The 16,774-nt window shown below is 28.0% G+C and overlaps 1 protein-coding gene across 1 annotated transcript; it reads right to left on the bottom strand.

The window, feature by feature from the left end:
* Positions 1–1,961: 1,961 nt before the first annotated feature.
* Positions 1,962–3,203, bottom strand: LOC124891075. The gene is made up of 2 exons (XM_047402895.1): positions 2,791–3,203; positions 1,962–2,264 (listed from the first exon to the last, which is right to left on the bottom strand). The coding sequence occupies exons 1-2, from the start codon at positions 2,920–2,922 to the stop codon at positions 1,962–1,964; spliced, it is 435 nt and encodes a 144-aa protein (XP_047258851.1). The 5' UTR covers positions 2,923–3,203.
* Positions 3,204–16,774: the final 13,571 nt, after the last annotated feature.

The following is a 16,774-nucleotide window of genomic DNA, read 5'->3' as shown; positions in this document are numbered from 1 at the left end:
CAGGTTCATGTATTGTGCCGTTAGGTTTTGCAGCAGTTCCAACATTTTCAGTAGCACCACAAGTTGAATTTTGATGCACTGCAGTAAGGAAAGAAAACTTAAACATAACTTGATATAACAACACAAGCTTCTCAAATACAGGTTCTAGAAAGAACAAAGATAACAAACAAATAGAAGGCAATAAAGATAATGATAAGTCTAGACGAGCTTAGGGACAGGCTCCAAACTGAACACAGTGCTCGTCATTCTTGTTCTAGATAAGATCAGACAACTTATTATTTTGATGTTAAGAGTTTCTTGTAGAGGGAGCTGAATCTGTTTTGCAACTTTGGAGGCCTTGTAAAGTACAAAGAGGCTCATTTTTGTAAAGAAAATACCGTCCACATAGTATATATGCTATCATTTTAAAAAAAATATGGTGCTTGCTGGTTTTACCAATATCATGTATGCTTGTACTTTCTAATGCAACCTCCTGGCGAAAAAACTAACCACCAATAGGCTTCTTTCAGCATAGAAGATTCTAAGACTGTCTTACTAGGAATTAGGTAAGTGCAAGTTCTTGAAGGGAAATTATTTGCATCATTGAAGATCAGAAAGCCAGGTATACAAGAGATTAGACATGTTAAAGAAAAAATAACAGGTTTAATATCAGGAAAGACATCAAAAACTCTCATTGACATATAAATGATGGATCCCAAATAACTTCAGAAGTTACACACAAAAGAAAAATGGTATAGAAACCAATTCCACCTTCATAATAACAATGTTTGCTTGATGTAAGCATAAACATTATCAGGAAAGACATCAAAGACTCTTATTGACATATAAATAATGGATCCCAAATAACTTCAGAAGTTACAAGCAAAAGAAAAATGGTACAGAAACCAATTCCACCTTCATAATAACTATGTCTGCTTGATGTAAGCATAAACATAAAGAACATACTGACATACCAAAAAATTATCAAAATGTTCTACAATGTAGTGCATATTTTTTTTTCATTTTTTGAAATTGAACGCAGTGCATACTTTAAAAATGTGCAAACAATATTTAATATGGCAGGTGAAGCATCAAGTACTGGAAGGAAAATTTAAAACATGGTGGAGAAAAATGAAAGAGGGTATCTGAAAGAATGATGAGAGAGTAGGGTGGAACTCCCTCATAGCAAGTCAAATGAAGTTTAAAACTATATAAAGAAGATGAAACTAGAGGCTTCTGTATGTGTCTCACATACTTGGCATAAACCATATGTGAATGAGCATAACAGAATCAGATGTACTGAGATAAAGCAGGCATTTGATTGCAGATCAAATGGAAGAGTCAGCCAACCGACCAGATTTAAGAGCAGCTCTGGTCCATGCACCATTTTGAGGTAAAGTTATATGGTTAAAAATTTAGACGTTACTTAATATATGAACAAATTGAACATGAACTGCCCAGTTAGAAAAGTGCTTTTTGTAGCTACCCAGTGACAACCTTAGTGAAAGAATACATCAATGAGAAGTTAACTCAGTAAGCTTAATGAGCTTTCCCCTGCAAGGAATGAAAGTGTAGATGACCTGACATCAAATATATGATTGTTATTATACACACAATCTCCATACAACAGCAACAACATACCCGATGTATATTCGGGCAGAATATATGCAAACCATACCTCTACCTCAGAGACGAAAAGAAAATGGTAGCACCAATCCTCATTAAATACTTCATAAGATAAAAAACAGCCAATACTTACAAAACCAAATGAAGCAAAAGAAGTTCATTGTCTTGATACCAGCAAGTAAAAGAAATGTTTACAATTGGAGATTCAAAAAGGTTGCAAAAGAAAGAAGCAAACTTTCTATTTAACAAGTATCAAAGGGGGGAAAAATAAGAGTAAAACCAATAAGTATACGAGAAGTCTGAATACTATAGTCAATGAACAAAATATGAATTGTAGTTTGGCCATTTAGCATCCATCACTCCAACAGAGAATCAGGACTTGCAAAAAGGTCGAAAGGTTTGCTTATCGAGTATTTCAAGATTGTGATTTGAACCTCTTTCATAATAAAGTCTTCGTCGAGGGTATCTACCTTTCTTTTCAACATGTTGATCTCATAATTCAACAGCATGTTCATCTCACTGTAGCTCTTAACTTCCTCCCACATAAAATCCCTCTCCTGAAACACTTTTGGTAGTATCATCTTTACAATGCCAAGTTCCTTTATGCATTCTTGCAAATCATTAGTGAGCTGGTTGATATTTTCATCCTTTTTTAGCACCTTCGAGAATCAATCGTAAACCATGAAAAACAAGAAAGACACAAAGATTACCAATAACATTTCATAAGAAATTCAAAACAAACTCATAGCCTAGAAGTTAAACCAAATCATGAATCCTTTTTAACTATTAAAATTCATAGTAGACAACTCATGAGCTTGTCCAAGAATTAAGTCAGATGAACGAGCAAACTTCGGGTAACTTTACCACATCAGAGCACAATTAGATCAATGGGTTTGAGGACATAACAAAGTTTTTCATGTTCTTAGTTGGTTCAAGTGATTACACATTAAGGTGATCAGACATTTCACAAAAGACTACCACATGCCAGCAACTTATGTATACAAGTTCATAAAGAAAACTGTGAACTTTAGATGGAACAAAGATGAACCTAAAATAAAAAAGAAGTAGAAAGATAATGCAGAGAGAGTAACATGCGAACAGGCTATCATATATGAAGACAAGGTATCCAAAGTTGAAAAATAAAAACTATTCAATTACAACGAGATCTTAACATTGCCTGCTTACCTGAAGCTCGAGATATTTCAACTTGGGTGTGGCATAAGAAAGAGCGTCCAGCGCATTTTGCACTTCATATTTGAGAATGTCGTTACCTCTAACTGTTATGGCTAGATTAGCCTGAAGTTGTTTTATGTTCATCTCCTCGGAATAGAGCTTCTCCCTTAGCACAGTTGTCAGCAAAGTCTCTGATTTAAGCTCTTTAACCTTTTCCTAGTAGTTTTCCCGAACATAATCTCTATTGTTTGGAGCTACTTGATATTCCACTTGTAACTAAGTGAGATACTGCCTTAGATTTTGATTCTCCTCTGACACTTGCTCTATTCTCTTAGACAAATCTTCAAGGTGTTTCTCCGAAAATGACATCTTGATTCTATTATCTACTTCCTTCTCATTAAATGAAGAGACTTTCCTTTGTAGAGAGACATTCTGCTCTACAAGCTCCCTCGTCCTTTCACGAGTCTATGTTGTTTAATTTGGAATTTCTCAAGTTTTAGAGACCAATTGCTGGATCTTCTATCCAACTCCTTTTCTAATACTGATTGTAACTCATTCTTTTCTGCCTCCAATCTTCGTGTCCATGAATCTAGTTCTGCCTGTAATATGCTGGCTTGTTGCTTAGCAGAAGCCCTTTCAGTAACTTAATTCTGTAGCATGCTTGAAACTTCCGAAGACATTTTTACCTTCTTTTTTTTCAATCTTGTAATAGTACGAATCAACAATGGAACGCTAAGGTCTCTGCCATGAAGAAACATTTATTATTACTTTGGACAAGCAAATACAAATTAAAACATCAGTTTAAGTATGAAAAAGAAAGCTATAGCAAAATGATATGCATACCGTCTTGAATTACGACTAGATTTCTTAGGATGAACTTTCTTACTGTGACCATGGGGAGATTTACTCAGATCCGTGAAATTCTTTTTTTCCTGACCCACTGTCATAGAAGGATCTAGATGACAATGAAACACTCCTCCAAGAAGAAACTTCTTTGGACTTTAATGGTGGTGAAGGGGTCTTGTTTGCATCATTAGTTAATGATCGAAAAAAGAAGAAGTTGTTCTTCATCATCTCTATGTATGTAGACTGTACATGAATCAAACTAGTGTCCATGAGATTTCAAAGGACAAAGCAAAACACTCATAAATAGCCACTCAAAAATCATTATCCATTCATGAAAATATTGTAAGCTAACTAAATACTTTGAGACAAAGCAAAACATCTCTCTTTCTACATGCTTCTTCTTCAAAAACAACATACGTAAATTGCACAAGAACAATTCAAAGAACTTATCAAATCATTTTGATAAAACAAATAATCATGGTAAATAATTAAAAAAAAAAATTACTAAATCAAAGAGTTGAAAGAGTAAGAGCTGGCAAAAGGTTGTTAGAATCTGTAGGATTCTTGTTAGTTTTTCTTGAAATGTAAAAATAGCAAAAGACTAGAATGGAGAAAACTTTTTTTTCTGTGTCTTTCATTCATCATCGTACAATGCATATATACAACTAACAGGGATCTGTAAATTGCAAGTAAATATTTACAAGGATCCAGAAATATGGCAAGTGAATATTTACATACTCATAATGAAAAACTTGAGAAATACCCATGAGAGAGAGAGAAGAAAAGTGTAACAAATATTTTGTGTTATTCAATGCCTATTAATAGCCATATAAGGTCAAATTTTCCATATAATAAAAATAAAATGTAAACTATAAATTAACTTTTTCAAATTACAACACAAATTAACTTAAATTATGAAATTTAAGATATTTATTTTTTCAAAATTTAACTTTTCCATATAAACATCACTGAATTGATATAAACACTATTTTGAAACATGATAAATTAATTAAATAACCCAAAAATATTGTAATATTGTATTTCTTTTATCTCTAGATCTTTTTTTAATACATAAGAAATACTGAAGTCATACAGTAATCTCTTTTCTTTTTATAGTCTAAACTTACCATTTAAAAATTATTTCATTTGAATTAATAAGATCATAGTAGATTATACAAAATCAGTTAATAAATGATATATATCTCCATTAAATAAATAAAGTACGATATAATTGTAATAAGACTACACAACAATAAATTAATCTCACTTAATTAGATTAAATTTTATGATCATAATATATAGACTAAAGTTCCATAAATTTAATGTTGTAAATTTCAAAATATATTTATGGCGAAAGTAGTAGTCAATGTTTGTTGTTTTTTTTAATCAATATATGCATATCAATTACGGAACATTGCATATATTCTTTATTAAAATAATTGTCAATATTAACTTATTTTTACCGCAATTTAATCTAATTAGTTTGATAACAATACAATTATTATTAATATTATATATTTGTTAACCATAAATTTGTCCTAATTTTATTGCTTGATTATATTTAATTAATCTACAATTACATAAAGGGCTCAAATGTGGAAGCAATTGATATTAATTACCTTTATAATTTAAAAAATTTAATCCCATGAATTTCTCATATTCTTATAGTTTGATTATATCAAATTGATATTAATTACCTTTATAATTTTGGGAAGAATTTTTAAATGGTAACGATTATTTTTTTCCAAATTGCTGATTTATTTCTTAAAAATTTCTTATAAATTTATAATTTGATTATAGTTAATTGATTATTTAATTATCTTTATAATTTGCTATAAACTCAAATAAGGTAACCATTATTTTTTTCTCAATTACAGATTTTCTTAAATTCAATCTTTTATTATTTTACTAAAATCGTTCAAATTTAATTATTTTGAGGCATGACATCTTTTTGTATATAAATCTTTTTTAATACATAAGAAATGCTAAAGTCATTCAATAATCTCCTTTATTTTTATAATACAAACTTACCATTCTAAAATCATTTCATTTGAATTAATAAGACATAGTAGATTGCACAAAATCAATCAATTAATTATATGCATTTTTATTAAATAAATAATGTACGAAATTGTTGTGATAAAACTATACAATCAACTAATTAATTTCAATTAATTAGAATCAATTATATGATCATAATATATAGACTCGATTTCTTTAAATTTAATGTTGTAAATTTTAAAACATATTTATGGCTAAAGTAGAAGTCAGTGTTCGATGTTTTTGTAACCAATATATGCATATCAATTACGAAACTTTGCATGTATTTTTTATTAAAATAATTGTCAATATTAACTGATTTCTAACTCAATTTAATCTAATTAATTTGATAACAACAAAATTATTATTAATATTATATATTTACTTACCATAAATTTGTCCTAATTTTATAGCTTGATTGTAGTTAATTAATCTACAATTACATAAAGGGCTCAAATATGAAAACAATTGATATTAATTACCTTTATAATTTTGGCAATTCAATCCCATGAATTTCTCATGTTTTTTATTGATTGATTATATTAAATTGATATCAATTACCTTTTTAATTTTGGGAAGAATTTTAAAAAGGTAACGATTATTTTTTTTCCTAATTACTAATTTATTTCTCAAAAAAATCTTATAAATTCATAATTTGATTATGATTATTTAATTATCTTTATAATTTTCTAAAATCTCAAATAAGGTAAAAATTATTTTTTTTCTAAATTATGGATTTTTTTATATTTAATCTTTTATTGTTTTACTAAAATAGTTCAAATTTAATTATTTTCAGAGATGACAACTTTTTATCTCTAAATCTTTTTTAATACATAAGAAATGCTAAAGGCATACAATAATCTTTGTTCTTTTTATAATCCAAACTTACCATTTATAAATTATTTCATTTGAATTAATAAGATCATAGTAGCTTCCACAAAATCAATTAATTAATTATATCTATTTTTATATAAAAAAAATGATGTACGACATAATTGTAATAAAATTACACAATCAACTAATTAATTTCAATTAATTAGAATCAATTTTATGATCATAATATATAGACTCAAGTTCCTTAAATTTAATATTGTAAATTTTAAAATATATTTATGGCTAAAGTAGTAGTCAGTGTTCGTTGTTTTTGTACCAATATATGTATATCAATTACGAAACTTTGCATATATTTTTTTATTAAAATAATTGTCAATATTAACTGATTTTTACATCAATTTGATATAATTAAATTTATAACAATAAAATTATTATTAATATTATATATTTATTTACTATAAATCTATCCTAATTTTATAGCTTGATTATATTTAATTAATCTACAATTACATAAAGTACTCAAATATGGAAACAATTGATATTAATTACTTTTATAATTTCAAAAATTTAATCCCATGAATTTCACATATTATTATAGTTTGGTTGTATCAAATTTATATTAATTACCTTTATAATTTTGGGAAGAATTTTAAAAAGGTAACGATTATTTCTTTTCCTAATTACTGATTTATTTCTCAAAAATTTCTTATCAATATACAATTTGATTATTTAATTATATTTACAATTTACTAAAGACTCAAATAAGATGACAATTTCTTTTCTTAATTATGGATTTTCTTATATTCAATCTTTCATTGTTTCACTAAAATAGTTCAAATTTAATTGTTTTGAGGAATGATACTTTTTTGTCTATAAATCTTATTTAATATATAAGAAATGCTAAAGTCATACAATAATCACCTTTATTTTTATAATCCAAACTTATCATTTAAAAATAATTTCATTTGAATTAATAAAATCATAGTAGATTGTACAAAATCAATCAATTAATTATATGTATTTTTATTAAATAAATGATGCACGAAATTGTTGTAATAAAACTATACAATCAACTAATTAATTTCAATTAATTAGAATCAATTTTATGATCATAATATATAGACTCAAGTTCCTTAAATTTAATGTTGTATGTAAATTTTAAAATATATTTATAGCTAAAGTAGTAGTCAACGTTCGTTGTTTTTCTTACCAATATATGCATATCAATTACGAATCTTTCCATATATTATTTTACTAAAGTAATTTTCAATATTAACTAATTTCTAGTTAAATTTAATCTAATTAATTCGATAGCAATAAAATTACTATTAATATTATATATATATTTACCATAAATCTGTCCTTATTTTGTAGCTTTATTTTATTTAATTAATCTACAATTGTATAAAGGGCTCAAATATGAAAATAATTGATATTAATTACCTTTATAATTTCAGAAAATCAATCCCATGAATTTCTCATGTTTTTATAGATTGATTACATTAAATTGATATCAATTACCTTTTTAATTTTTGAAAGAATTTTAAAAAGGTATCAATTATTTATTTTCCTAATTACTAATTTATTTTTCAAATATTTCTTATAAATTTATAATTTAATTATGGTCAATTTATTATTATTATCTTTATAATTTGCTAAAAACTCAAATTAGGTAACAATTATTTTTTTCCTAATTACGGATTTTCTTATATTCATTCATTTATTTGTTTACAAAAATAGGTCAAACTTAATTATTTTGACGGATGACAACTTTTATTAATATATTTTTATTCAGAATGATTACAATATTTTCTATATAAATTGATCAATTACTATTTATTAATTGGTTATTCTCTTAAATAATTTTTCTTGTAATATTTCTTTCAGTCATTTGAAATGAAATCATTCATATTTATTTTCTCATAATACTATTATTAAAAACATATGAAATGTAATTTATTAAATATGAAATATGAAATAATATTAAATATTTAAATAATCAGCAAAATAGCCTTTTGTTATGAAATGATGGTTTTTTGTTGTAAAAATTCAAATAGGTAGTTCTCAATATGAAACTTGTCTTAGTTTTAGGCTAGACTATCCTCCTTTATTATATAGATAGATAATTTCAACAAAATTAATTAGAGTATTTTCTTATAAAAATAATATAAACTATTATTTTTAATTATGCTTCTATTTTATTACGCAGTATTTGATTCTACGTATTAAAAATAACATTGAATCAATGGTCAAAGTGGAGGGACTTCTTTCTTTATTGGGTTTTTTTTTTGGGAAAGAAGACACTTTCTTGACTACCAACCACCCAACACAAAGCTTACACTTCTTGGTAGATTGGCTATTTTTTCATACGGTACTTATTTATATATATTTTCTTTGATATTTGTTATATTGTTAGTTTTATTCTGAGTATCGTATTAGATTATATGCATTTATCTTTTATGTTTGGTATATTATTATGATCCTAAGCTGGGAGTCTATCGAAAACATCCTCTCTACTTCACCTGAGTACTGATATGATCTGCATATACTAACCTCCCCAGACCCCACTATGTGGGAATACACTGGGTGTTGTTGTTTCTTATACAGTATTTGATTCAATGTATTAAAACTAACACGAATTACATGATTTTTTTTTACATAATACCCCCACTGTAAGCGTGTTAATGCATGCATTAGATCCATTACATTACTAATGTCATAAATTTTAAGGTATTAGTAATACACACCTCAATACACAATAAAGTATATAACTAATTTTTGCATTAGTTATACATAAGATAAAAAGATATATATCAAACAAGGGACTACTAATACATATTAAATTAATGGATGCATTAATTTTTATGTAATACATTACATGCTTTATCACAGATTTGATTATTATTCCTTGTCTTGAGCCGGGAGTCTATCGGAAACAACCTTTCTACTTCTCCGGAGGTAGTGATATGGACTATGTATATTTTAATTTTGAGTGTTGCACAAATAAATACTTAGACTATCATATAAAGTTAAAATAAATATATATATGCGAGTCTTGTATCACAATTTGTCATGCAAAATTTGTGCAACTCATACAATTTGTCAAGTAATTAAAGCATTTGTGTCTAGGGGAGTGCATCGGTCGGTTCGGTTGGATTTTACATATTATCGTTAGATTTATCGATTTTTGGTTTTTAAATATGCTAAACCAATAACCAAATCCATAAAATATTTTTCTCAGTTTTTAGTATTTAACGATTTGGTTTTCGGTTTAACTGATTAAAAAATACTCATAAAATAGAAATAGTAGTAACTAACATGTAAAAAATGAATCTTAGTTGCAACAAAAATCCTACATGAAGTGTTTAAATTTACAAAAATCTTCAAGTTTGAACTAAATGTTGTTAGGAGAAATTAAGAGTTTATATAATTGAAATAATAGGTTTGTTAATTTGTATAAATAAAAGATAAATATATAATAAGTAATATATATTTTCTTATTGGGTTATCGGTTTACCCAATAACTCAATAAAAAAAAAATCGAATCGAACCAATAATCCAATAATTTTTTGTAACACCCCATACTTTCAGACTTGAACGTAAATTGTCATTTCTACTTGTACACATTCCAAAAACCATAAATCTATTGTGAATATAGTATTTTAATCAACTATGTAGTGTATAAATCTAGTTGAGCATGAATTGAGATCATAGAGGTCCCCTAACTCAAGGACGAGTTGAAAGCTTTTCCATCGATTGAGTTATAGTAAGCATCAAAATTTGGATCAAGTTCAATCGGTCATTACTCTTTGTATATATTGAATTATAGTGCCTACAATATATCAAATGAAAGGCCTTCAAATTATCTTTCCAACGATACCAATTTCGCAAATATCCGACACCTGAGGAAGAAGTTATGGCTTTGCAAAGTGGAGTGTATCGTGCAGCATAAGGTGTACGACGCACACCCTAACTTATGCCATAAGGTGTGCGACGCACAACTTAAGGTGTGAGATAAAGAGTGCGCCGTACAACCTATATTATGCGATAAGGTGTGCGCCGCATACATTACTACTCAAGTGACTTAAACACTCCATTTTTGGGGCAAAATGGTCCTTTTCCCACCCTTACTTAGCCATAAACACGAAATTCAGTCCTTAAATACCCTAAAATACACCTTCATTCATCAAAATTGCTCAAGAACTCTCCTTAGTGTTTCAAAATGAAAACCCAAGAAACTCAAGATTCAACCGTGGTTTTTGAAACTAATTGCATATTTGTAATCCCCAGAATGTAGGCTTAAAAAAACACCTCTCATCTTCACATATATAGGTACGTGGGGTTATCCTAAAATCTCATGGGCATTTAAATTCATGTTTTATAATGGGGTTTTTGAAACTACAAATATAATCATGTTTTGAACATTTCTATAATATTGATTTGGCCTTTAGGCCTATTTCCAAAGTGATTTGACATATTATATATGTGTATGCATTTGTTTCAAAAAGGTGTTAATTTGAGAGCATGAATTATATGGAATCCCTCTCTTGATGTGAATTTGTTTTAAATGTTCATATGATTTAAATTATTTAAAAACATCTTGAAAAGCATGACATGAAATATTTTGAGAATTGATATGATTTTGACTTGAAAACGAGAGGGCTATTTGTGTTGAAACATGTTGAATACAATGGTTTAATAAGAAGAATAATGTGATAATGACACAATTGGGAAAGACTATATCATGTAGATTCTAAACTTTTTGCACTTGAATCACACCAATAATGGGATATGTCGGAGAACATCAGAGTAAGGAAAGAATTTGAGATGACTTTACCTTCATATGGGCGACACCATAGCTCGAATGACAGTATGAAAGAGGAATATTTTGACTCTATTGCATGAACTGGAACATGAAGAAAGAGAGACATTCCTAAATGCCTAGTAGCCTCCTGCTTATAAGTGTAGTGCACTACACACCCATAAAGAAGACTCTACCTGACATGATTTTGTAGAAACCCTGAGACTATGAATCGTGCTCTAATACCAAGTTTGTCACAACCCGAACTGGGGCCCTGGCCGTGATGAGCATTCCGAACCATGAAGGCCTGAAACACCCCTATTTGTCTGATAATCATGCACATAACTCATATGATAAAAGAAATATGGAAGATAAACAATATCACGAAAACATGGTCAAAAATCATATGAAATCAGTAACGGGGAAAAATGACCCACAATCTCAACACAACATCTCTATAAAGTCTGCGAAATCTCTACTACATGACTGAAATAAATATCTATCTGAAAACTGGGACAAGGCCCCCAGTAGATCCAAACTAATAAATGATAAATAAAACTACCAAATATTAGGCCTTTCAAAATATAGAAGGCTCACTAAGTGACTCTGCAAATTTGTATGAGGAATCTATTGATTTTCTGGACCCCTAGACTGTGCCTCCAAACCTGAGAGGGAAGATGGTCAGTAAAAAAGTACTGGTACGCAGAGATATCAAAACAAAACATAATATTTTTACAAAATATAGTTGAGAGCCATTATAAAGAAGTTTCATATCAAATCATTTGAAAACACATGGGCATAATGTAATTGTTTTCAACAATAATGTAATACAACTGAGCTAGGTGGAATACCCTACATATCATATTTACACCAACTATCAAACCTCGATTGCCACCGAGATTAGAGTATAAGTGAGCGGAAAACACACAATATCACACAACAGGGTGTCTCGACCCAATGGTAGTGTGCAAGATCACAAATCAGGGATCCTAACCATAGTCCCAACTTGGGAATGACATAAAGTCAGGTACGCAAGATCACAAAGCAGGGTACGAAATTCTCATGTCGGCAAACACAGTTTCCAGCGATGATCCCTTACACTCAAACACCTTCTTCGGGCATCCACCTATCTCATGTAAAATTAATGCATTTAAATTTTATCTGATTCAATCACATATCATATTTTGTAGGGTATCGTCATACCCGACTTGTAAGCCATCAATATCACATCATTCTTCTCATTCAACCATTGTATTCAACATGTTTCAACACAAATAGCCCTATCATTTTTAAGTCAAAACCATATCAATTGTCAAAATATTTTATGTCATGCTTTTCAAGATGTCTTCAAACATTTACATCATATGAACATTTAAAACAAATTCACATCAAGAGAGGGATTCTATATAATTCATGCTCTCAAATTAACACCTTTTTGAAACCCATGCATATACATATATAATATGTGAAATCACTTCAGAAATAGGCCTAAAGACCAAATCAATATTATAGAAACGTTCAAAACATGATTATATTCATAGTTTCAAAACCCCCATTGTAAAACATGAATTTAAAGGCCCATGAGATTTTAGGATAACCCCACGCACCTCTATATACGAAGATGATAGGTGTTTCTTGAAGCCTATGTTCTGGGGATTCCAAATATGCAATTAGTTTCAAAAACCCACGGTTGAATCTTGAGTTGCTTGGGTTTTTATTTTGAAACCCGAAGGATATTTCTTGAGCAATTTTGATGAATAAAGGTGTATTTTGGGGTATTTGGGGACTGAATTTCGTGTTTATGGCTAAATAAGGGTGGGAAAAGGACCATTTTGCCCTAAAAAGTGGAGTGTTTAAGTCATTTCAGTAGTAATGTATGCAGCACACACCTTATCGAATAATATAGGTTGTGCGGCGCACTCTTTATCGCACACATTAGGTTGTGCGTCGCACACCTTATGGCATAAGTTAGGGTGTGCGTCACACACCTTATGCTGCACGACACACTCCACTTTGTAAAGCCATAACTTCTTCCTCGGGTGTCAGATTTTTGCGAAATTAGTATCGTTGGAAAGATAATTCAAAGGAATTTCATTTGATATATAGTAGGCACTATAATTAAATATATACAAAGAGTAATGACCGATTGAAGTTGACCCAAGTTTTGATGCTTACTAAAACTCAATAGATGGAAAAGCTTTCAACTCGTCCTTGAGTTAGGGGACCTCTATTATCTCAATTCATGCTCAACTAGATTTATACACCACATAGTTGATTAAAATACTATATTCACAATAGATTTATGGTTTTTGGAATGTGTACAACTAGAAATGACAATTTACGTTCAAGTCTGAAAGTATGGATGTTACAAAAAATTATTGGGTTATTGGTCCGGTTCGATTTTTTCTTATTGGGTTATTGGGTAAACCAATAACCCAATAAGAAAATATATATGACTTATTATATATTTATCTTTTATTTTAACAAATTAACAAACCTATTATTTCAATTATATAAACTCTTAATTTCTCCTAACAACATTTAGTTCAAACTGGAAGATTTTTGTAAATTAAACACTTCATGTAGGATTTTGTTGCAACTAAGATTCATTTTTTACATGTTAGTTACTACTATTTCTATTTTATGAGTATTTTCTTATCGGTTAAATCGAAAACCGAATCGTTAAGGACTAAAAACCGAAAAAAAATATTTTATTGGTTTGGTTATTGGTTTAGCATATTTAAAAATCAAAAACCGATAAATCTAACGATAATATGTAAAACCCAACCGAACCAACTGATGCACTCCCCTAGACACAAACGCTTTAATTACTTGACAAATTGTATGAGATGCACACATTTTGCATGACAATTTGCGATACAAGACTCACACACACACACACATATATATATATATATATATATATATATATATATTTATTTTAACTTTATATGATAGTCTAAGTATTTATTTGTGCAACACTCAAAATTAAAATATATAATATTTGCTGATGATGTCAAGTTGAAAACACATTTATGTATTATGTCAAACGTATAATTCCTTTTTTGAACTATAGTTATAACATGTAGCATGAGTGAATGTACTCTAATTTTAAGTTGATGAATTCACCTAACATTACTACAATTAGTAGAGTAATGAGAAAAATTAAATTCATTGCTATTTATTTATATTTTAAAAAAGCAAGGTGGAGTCAGAGAGCAATTATCATAATTAAAGAGGAGCTAAAGGTATAATTAAATGAGAAGCATGGAGTCTTTTGATAGAGTGTATTAAAAAATTAATAACAACAACAACAACAATAAATTCAGTGTATTTCCACATATTGGAGTCTGGAGAGGGTAAGATGTATGTAGTCCATATCACTACCTCCGGAGAAGTAGAAAAGTTGTTTCCGATAGACTCCCGGCTAAAGACAAGGAATAATAATCAAATATGTGATAAAGAATGGAATGTATTACGTATAAATCAATGCATCCATTGATTTAATGTGTATTAGTAGTCCCTTGTTTGATATATATCTTTTTATTTTATGTATAACTAATGCAAAAATTAGTTATATACTCTATTGTGTATTGAGGTGTGTATTACTAATACCTCAAAATTTATGACATTAGTAATGCAATGAATCTAATGCATGCATTAACATGCTTAAAGTGGGGGTATTATGTAAAGAAAAATTATGTAATTCGTGTTATTTTTAATACATTGAATCAAATACTGTATAAGAAACAACAACAGCAACAACAACACCCAGTGTATTTCCACATAGTGTGGTCTGGGGAGGTTAGTGTATGCAGATCATATCACTACTCAGGTGAAGTAGAGAGGATGTTTCCGATAGATCCCTAACTTAGGATCATAATAATATACGAAACATAAAAGATAAATGCATATAAACTAATACGATGCGCAAAATAAAACTAACAATATAACAAATATCAAAGAAAATATATATAAATTAGTACCGTATAAAAAAATAGTCAATCTACCAAGAAGTGTCAGCTTTGTGTTAGGTGGTTGGTAGTCAAGAAAGTGTCAGCTTTCCCAAAACGAAAAACCCCAATAAAGAAAGAAGTCCCTCCACTTTCACCATTGATTCAATGTTAAGTCTAAAATGTAGAATCAAATACTGCGTAAGAAAATAGAAGCATAATTAATGCAAATATTATTAATATACCATATTTTATATTATTTTTATAAAATAATATTTTATATTATTTTTATAAGAAATTACTCTAATTAATTTTGTTGAAATTATCTATCTATATAATAAAGGAGGATAGTCTAGCCTAAAACTAAGACAAGGGTCATATTGAGAACTACCTATTAGAATTTTTACAACAATAAACCATCATTTCATAACAGAAAACTATTTTATTGATTATTTAACTATTTAATATTATTTCATATTTCATATTTCATATTTATTAAATTACATTTCATATGTTTTTAATAATAGTATTATAAGAAAATAAATATGAATGATTTCATTACAATTGACTAATAGAAATATTACAAGAAAAAATTATTTAAGAGAATAACCAATTAATAAATAGTAACTAATCAATTTATATAGAAAATATTGTAATAATTCTAAATAAAAATTATTTAAAAAAGGTGTCATCCCTTAAAATAATTAATTTTGACCTATTTTTGTAAACAAATAAATGAATGAATATAAGAAAATCCGTAATTAGGAAAAAAAAAATTGTTACCTTATTTGAGTTTTTAGCAAATTATAAAGATAATAATAATCAATTGACTATAATTAAATTATAAATTTATAAGAAATATTTGAAAAATAGATTAGTAATTAGGAAAATAAATAATTGTTACCTTTTTAAAATTCTTTTCAAAATTAAAAAGGTAATTGTTATCAATTTACTGTAATCAATCTATAAAAACATGAGAAATTCATGGGATTGAATTTCCAAAATTATAAAGGTAAGTAATATCAATTATTTTCGTATTTGAGACCTTTATACAATTGTAGATTAGTTAAATATAATCAAGCTACAAAACTAGGATAGATTTATAGTAAATAAATATATAATATAAATAATAATTTTATTTCTATCAAATTAATTATATTAAATTGAACTAGAAATTAGTTAATATTGACAATTACTTTAATAAAAAAATATGTGGAAAGATTCGTAATTGATATGCATATATTGGTAAAAAAACAACGAACGTTGACTGCTACTTTGACTATAAATATATTTTAAAATTTACATACAACATTAAATTTAAGGAACTTGAGTCTACATATTATGATCATAGAATTGATTCTAATTAATTGAAATTAATTAGTTGATTGTATAATTTTATTACAACAATTTTGTACAACATTTATTTAATAAAAATACATATAATTAATTGATTGATTTTGTACAATCTTCTATAATTTTATTAATTCAAATGAAATGATTTTTAAATGATAGGTTTGGATTA

Source organism: Capsicum annuum, unplaced genomic scaffold, assembly GCF_002878395.1.
Source record: "Capsicum annuum cultivar UCD-10X-F1 unplaced genomic scaffold, UCD10Xv1.1 ctg3002, whole genome shotgun sequence".
Lineage (NCBI taxonomy): Eukaryota > Viridiplantae > Streptophyta > Magnoliopsida > Solanales > Solanaceae > Capsicum > Capsicum annuum.
Note: the sequence above shows the minus strand (reverse complement) of the source record. Positions and strands in the feature narration are given on the sequence as shown.

Coding starts and splice junctions, on each gene's coding strand:
- LOC124891075 (XM_047402895.1), bottom strand. CDS start 2,922: ATGAACATAAAACAACTTCAGGCTAATCTAGCCATAACAGTTAGAGGT. Junction 2,265..2,790: donor TGAAATATCTCGAGCTTCAG/GTAAGCAGGCAA, acceptor TGATTCTCGAAG/GTGCTAAAAAAGGATGAAAA.